General features: G+C 48.5%; 1 protein-coding gene across 1 annotated transcript; it reads right to left on the bottom strand.

Moving 5' to 3' along the window:
* Positions 1-640: 640 nt before the first annotated feature.
* LOC140117066 (uncharacterized) lies at positions 641-4,800 on the bottom strand. Its single transcript, XM_072133496.1, has 3 exons — positions 4,281-4,800; positions 1,180-4,208; positions 641-815 (listed from the first exon to the last, which is right to left on the bottom strand). The coding sequence occupies exons 1-3, from the start codon at positions 4,798-4,800 to the stop codon at positions 783-785; spliced, it is 3,582 nt and encodes a 1,193-aa protein (XP_071989597.1). The 3' UTR covers positions 641-782.
* Between the last annotated feature and the right edge of the window lie 2,356 nt (positions 4,801-7,156).

Below are 7,156 nucleotides of genomic sequence, written 5' to 3'. Positions count from 1 at the left end.
TAGGATTTGCTCGGGCCACTATTCCACGGTATGCTGGTACCTCTTGAAGGAAGACATTGGTCGTCCGACCATATGGTCCTTCCATATCACGTATCCAGAATGGAGTTCTATAGTCCTCTGCTGCTCCCCCATATGTGCCTATTATGTACATGCCTTCATCGTACTCCCCTGGGTTTTCTATGGTGATAACAATCTGATTTCTCCCCAGATCACATGGTCTTTTCGTTATTGTCATACGGCTCTTAAGTGACTGTCCCCTGTGATCCTTCCTGTCAAGGGCCGACTGGGGTTTGTATCCCCAGTCACCTCCTGTGTTCCACCCTACTGCACCCCAGTCTTTACAGGTCTTTCCCCAGTAGTCATCTGTTACACATATGTACTGTGTTCCGTCTTTACACATGTGGGCCTCCATCCAATTTTCACATTTTCCCCCTGGGCATCCCCTCTTAATTTTGCACTTTGCTATCTCACAAAAGCTCAGCTCAAAACTTGCCACCGTCACTTCAGTGGAGTTATACCATAGTGTTTTGTTTCCCTTTTCTCCTGTAATTGCAATTACTTTATGTTGGTCATGAGTGCATTGGACAATTAAGAAAAGGATATGTATGCCCACTAGGATGAGGGCTGTTGTACTTTCTTGCAATGTGAAGCATGGAGCCATGTTGGTTTCCCCTCAAGCTTGACAGATGTGGCGTTGGTCAGCAGGACTTGGTATGGACCATCGTAGCGAGGCTCCAAACTCTTTCTGGTGTGTCTTTTCACGCACACGTAGTCTCCAGGCTTCAGGATATGGGTCCTGAGATCACTATCTGGATCTGGAAGGGAATCAAAAACACTTTTGTGGACCTTTTCTAGAGCTCGACTCAACTGGATAGCATAGTCCACTTGGTTTCCCCCCATCAGCTGTAAGGTCTGCGGGAAGTACAGGCCTAACCTCGGTGCACACCCAAACAGTACTTCAAAAGGGGACAATCCTGTCTTTCTGTTGGGGGTGGTTCTGACTGAATAGAGGGCAGCAGGAAGGCACTCGGGCCATGGTTTCCCTGTATCCTCCATGGCCTTCTGGATCTTTAACTTGAGAGTGCCGTTTAGTCTCTCAACCCTTCCACTAGCTTGGGGGTGGTAGGGGGTATGTAGGGATTGTTCTACACCCAGGAGGGACAGGGTCTCAGTCATTACCTGTCCAGTGAAGTGGGTTCCGCGATCGGACTCTATGGTCTCTGGGAGTCCAAACCTGCAGAAAATCTCACTCACCAACTTCTTGGCTGCGGCTCTGGCAGTAGCCTTGGTCGTGGGAAAAGCTTCCGGCCACCCTGAAAAGAGATCAATGCACACAAGCACGTACTCGTACGTACCACTTTTTGGTAGCTGGATAAAATCCATCTGCAGTCTCTGGAAGGGATACAGCGGCTTGGGTGTCACCTTCTGTGGGGTCTTTACCACCTTACCCGGGTTGTGGCGGGCACAGACTATACAGGCCTCAACTAGTCTAGTGACAGGGGTAGTAATGCCCGGGGCAAACCACTGGCGGTTTATAAGCGCTAGCATGGCCATTTTGGATGTGTGTGTGTGTCCATGGGCTATTTGACTTACTGCTGGGTACAGGGATCTTGGCAGGCACACCCTCTCTCCCAGTATCCAGGTCCCATCGGCTTGCATCTGGGCCCCAGCTCTCCTCCACACTTCCCTCTCTTCTGATGACACTTGGGCCACCAGGGACAGGAACACCTGTGGATCAAATTCTTTAGGCTCAGTACTCACCATAAAGACTACCGGACAGTCTCTGGGTTCCCTCCGTGCAGCTGCCTTCGCCGCCCTGTCAGCCACATCATTGCCCTTGGCTTGTGGAGTTGCCAATTTTGTGTGTGCTTTTACTTTTATTATCCCCACCTCTTGTGGAAGTAAGAGAGCATCCATGAGCTCTTTAATCAATTGGCCATGCTTAATGGGGGTCCCTGCAGAGGTGAGGAAGTCTCTGGCCTTCCATATGGGTCCATAGTCATGACAAGCCCCATGGCAGTATCTACTGTCCGTGTAGATATTTGCCCTCTTACCTTCCGCCAGCTGCAGCGCTTCCTTGAGTGCCATCAGCTCCGCCTCCTGCGCTGACCTGTGTGGAGGGAGTGGTTCTGCTTTTACTACCTCATGTGCGCCACTGACCACTGCATATCCAGTGTAGAACCGTCCATCTTCTCCCACCGACCTGGAGCCATCTACAAAAAACTCAACATCCGGGTTAAATAGCTCCTTATCTGTGACATGAGCAAAACCACAGGTTTCCTGTTGGATAAGGGACAAACAGTCATGCTCATTCTCAAGTTCAAAAAGCTCCTCATCTGAAAGGCTGTGAAGGAACAAGGAGTCTGGAGGGGACCCTTCCTCCCCCCTCTCTGAATCCTGTAAGGCTGGCAACAGAGTGGCAGGATTCAAAGTTGTGCACCTTTTCAGTGTGACGTTCGGGGGCATCAGGAGTGCACACTGGAGTCTGAGCTGTCTGGCCATGCTCAGATGTTTGGGCTGTACCTGGGTGAGGACACTGTGCAAGTCATGTGGGGTTTTCACAGTAACTGGGTAGTCCAAGATCAACTCACTGGCCTTGCTGAGCAGAGTGCTGACTGCAGCCACTGCTCTAACACATGAGGGGGCTCCTCTCACAACTGAGTCTAGCCGGGCTGAATAGTAGGCCACTGGCCTGGGAAGACCACCATGCTCCTGAACTAAGACACCTGTGGCATGACCTTTGTACTCAGTACAGAACAAGATAAATGGTTTGCTGTAATGTGGTGTGCCTAGGGCTGGGGCAGACAGGATTGCCAGCTTAAGGCTGTGGAATGCATCAATTGCCTCTGGAGTGAGGGCAAATGGGATAGAGGCAATGCAGTCATAGAGAGGTTGCATCAGGCTGGAAGCAGACCTTATCCAAGGCCTGCAGTAGCTTACAAGTCCCAAAAACATGAGAAGGGACTTAAGGCCTCTAGGGAGGGGCATGTTCTGGACTGCCAGCTTTCTTTCCTCTGTCAGGTGTCTGCCTGCGGCTGAGAGGCAGTGGCCTAGGAAGACCACCTTCTCCTGGCAGTACTGGAGCTTATCTCTGGATGCTTTGCAACCCTTTTGGAACAAAAAACACATAAGATCAATAGATGCATCTTGACAAACCTGCAGGGTGGGTGCACACACCAGTAAGTCATCCACATACTGCAAAAGTACAACATCAGGGGGGGGAAACCAGTCTGACAGTACTTCCTGTAGAGCCATGGAATACTGGGTGGGGGAGTTTTGCCCCCCTTGAGGGAGCCTACACCATGTGTACTGGAAAAATTGGTTAGTGAAAGCAAACAAAAACTGGCAAGCTTCGTGGAGGGGTACTGAAAAGAATGCATTTGCCAGATCAACCACTGTAAAGAATGTGGCATTCTCGGGAACTCCTGCCAGTAAGGTATGTGGGTTAGGGACCACTGGAGTAATCGCCTCAGTACACTCATTGACAGCCCTTAGGTCATGGACCATTCTGTAGGTGTCTGGCTGCCCTTTTTGAGTTTTCTTCTTTACTGGAAACAAAGGAGTGTTTGCTGGGGATTCAGTGCGCTTTATCACCCCTGCCTGCAAAAGGTCTCGTACCTGGGTATTAACAGCATCTTGTTGGGCGGGGGTTAAAGGATACTGCCTTAGTCTAGGAGGCTCCTTTCCTGGTATTAGGTTTACCATTACCGGGCTGACTGGTAGTAGCCCCACATCAGTTTTAGAGGTGGCCCAAAAGGCTATGGGGACCTCTGTGTCAATCCGGTTGTCCACATAAATCTGACCCACGGTTTCCGGGTCAACAGCGAGTGCTAGGATTTTACACACCACCTTTTCAGGAAGTCCTGAAGACAGGGTAATAGTGCCGTCAGGGTGATACTGTATACAGGCCTGCAGTGCCTGCAACACGTCCGTCCCTAAAAGGTTCTGTCCTCTGCCTTCCAGTACCAAACACTTTGTCACTACTGTATGGTCAATGGTCTTACCAAAGTCAAGTGAGAGAGGCACCGTTGTGTGGTATGATGCCTTCTGTCCATCAAACCCAGAAGCTCTGAGTGTCTGTTTTGAAATCTGATCAGGTTTCAGATGTTTTTTGTTGATAACAGTAATGGCTGCCCCCGTGTCTACAACAAAAGGAACTAGCTCCCCGTTCAGTTTTATATCAAGCACCTGATCACCTGTGGCTGTGCCTGTTGTAGAGACAACAGCCTGCACGGGGGACACGGGGTTGCCTGCTTCCTAGCGTGGAGCAGGGCCCCCACCTTGAGTGGGGCTGTCTTGGGGAATCTGTGGGCTGTCTTGGAGGGGGAGTGCCTGCTGACATCCTGGTTCATTTCCACCCCATCGAGTCTCTTTCTGTTTCCTAGGGTATGGGCAGTCAATCTTGTAATGTCCCACCTCCCCACAGTTGAAACACGCCCTCCTTTTGGGTCTGGCGGCTGGTACTTCCGGGATTGTTGTCAGTCTTACTCTGGCAGTGGTCGGTTCGTGACCAAGTCTGATCTCTGTCCCTCTGGCTTTCTGTAAGAGTTTGGTAGGTCCCTCTGTACGCCAGTCTGGTAAAGAAGTCTCCAGTCCGTTACGCACCTTTGGTAACAATCCCTTAACAAAACAGTTGGCAAAGTGCGCTATGTGCTGGTCATTGGTCAAATCATATCCCATGTGTCCAAAAGCTGCATACAGTTCCCCGTAGAACTCTTCCACTGGCTGTCTGGGTCTCTGTCTTATCTCATCCAGACATATAGGATTTTCTCGCAACCTTTCTCTAGCCCAGCGTTCCATGCTTTCTATAAAATGCTGGCCAGACTCCAATGTCTCAACAAAAGGTGCACCGTCCTCAGGGAGATAGTTATGCAAGAATGACTCTAATTCTCGCTCAGTTTTGGCTTGTGATTCTAAGTGGCTAGTGAACTTAAGTGAGTTGAAAAAAGCGGAGTTTTGTGTGTGTTAAGAGTGAATCTGTTGTTTGGGTGATTGTGGACTGAGTATATAGGTAATAGTACTTTTCTTAGTGTCACAATTTAAATAGATTTTTTTTTTCCTTTCTTTGCCTGGTCTGCTAATTGGGAGGAGGGATTAGTGTTCACACCTGATAAGTTAAGGTCTAGCAACTCACTTTTGAGCTCGCTCAGTTTTGGCTTGTGATTCTAAGTGGCTAGTGAACTTAAGTGAGTTGAAAAAAGCGGAGTTTTGTGTGTGTTAAGAGTGAATCTGTTGTTTGGGTGATTGTGGACTGAGTATATAGGTAATAGCACTTTTCTTAGTGTCACAATTTAAATAGATTTTTTTTTTCCTTTCTTTGCCTGGTCTGCTAATTGGGAGGAGGGATTAGTGTTCACACCTGATAAGTTAAGGTCTAGCAACTCACTTTTGAGCTCGCTCAGTTTTGGCTTGTGATTCTAAGTGGCTAGTGAACTTAAGTGAGTTGAAAAAAGCGGAGTTTTGTGTGTGTTAAGAGTGAATCTGTTGTTTGGGTGATTGTGGACTGAGTATATAGGTAATAGCACTTTTCTTAGTGTCACAATTTAAATAGATTTTTTTTTTCCTTTCTTTGCCTGGTCTGCTAATTGGGAGGAGGGATTAGTGTTCACACCTGATAAGTTAAGGTCTAGCAACTCACTTTTGAGCTCGCTCAGTTTTGGCTTGTGATTCTAAGTGGCTAGTGAACTTAAGTGAGTTGAAAAAAAGCGGAGTTTTGTGTGTGTTAAGAGTGAATCTGTTGTTTGGGTGATTGTGGACTGAGTATATAGGTAATAGCACTTTTCTTAGTGTCACAATTTAAATAGATTTTTTTTTTTCCTTTCTTTGCCTGGTCTGCTAATTGGGAGGAGGGATTAGTGTTCACACCTGATAAGGTCTAGCAACTCACTTTTGAGCTCGCTCAGTTTTGGCTTGTGATTTCAAGTGGCTAGTGAACTTAAGTGAGTTGAAAAAAGCGGAGTTTGAAAAAGAGAAGTCCACAGAACTGTAAGTAACCTACATTTTATATCTCTTGATTTATATACTTATCACTGTTTTGTTACTAGGATATGGCTAGCAAGATTGGTGGTATGCTCCAGTGCACACTCTGCCGCATGTATACACTGCTGGAGCAAGAGTTCGAGGGTGAATACCACTGTGACAGATGTGCCCATATTTTTCTACTAGAAGCTCGTGTTAGAGATCTGGAGGAAGATATTGCACGGCTGCGAGCAATTGACAATCTTGAGAGGAGTATGCTGCTCACTGAGCAAGCAATAAGCGGGGTAGAAGTGGAGGGTGGAGAGGAAAGCCAGCAGGGTCAGGTGGGTAGCTGGGTTACTGTAAATAGAGGGGGTAGGAAGGGGTCAAAGAAAAGGAAGGCCAACTCTGACTCTGAACATCCAAGCAAAATTGCAAAATTGTGCAATGATGTAAGGACGTCAGTGTCAGAAATGGCAGCCCTAGCGGATCCTGCTCTCCCTCACAGCCGGGGGAGCAGACCAGCTAGTAGTAGGGTGGATGGGAGTGCAGGTAAGCCAAGGCAGCTAGTGGTTGTAGGGGACTCTATAATAAGGAAGACGGATAGAATAATTTGTCGCCAAGACCGCCTCAACCGAATGGTTTGCTGTCTCCCTGGTGCCAGGGTTCGGCATGTGGTGGAAAGGGTGGATAAATTACTGGGAGGGGCTGGGGATGACCCAGCTGTCGTGGTCCATGTTGGTACCAATGACAGAATAGATGGTAGGTGGAGGAGCCTGAAGAATAATTTTAAAGAACTAGGTTCAAAGCTTAAGGAAAGGACCTCCAAGGTAGTATTCTCCGGAATCCTACCTGTGCCATGCGCTACACAGAGCAGACAGCGGGAGCTCAGGGAGTTAAATGCATGGCTCAGATCCTGGTGTAGAGCAGAGGGATTTGGGTTCCTAGAGCATTGGTCTGACTTTTCACTGGGGTACAAGCTGTTTTCTGCAGATAACTTGCACCTAAGTGGAAGGGGGGCTGCTGTGCTGGGGGAGAAGATCCTAGCAGGGGTGGCGGAGTATTTAAACTAGGATCGGGGGAGGAGGGAAAGGAAGACACTGAAGGGGTAGACAGGTCAGAGAGGGGGCAGGTTATGTTGGTGGGTGGTGATGTGGGCGGTGTATGGGGGCCTGAGGCAGTGGATAAGGAGATCCAC

This window comes from Engystomops pustulosus, chromosome 2 (genome assembly GCF_040894005.1).
Source record: "Engystomops pustulosus chromosome 2, aEngPut4.maternal, whole genome shotgun sequence".
NCBI classification, from domain to species: Eukaryota; Metazoa; Chordata; class Amphibia; order Anura; family Leptodactylidae; genus Engystomops; species Engystomops pustulosus.
The sequence above is the reverse complement of the archived record's forward strand: the minus strand, read 5'-3'. Positions and strand labels throughout refer to the sequence as shown.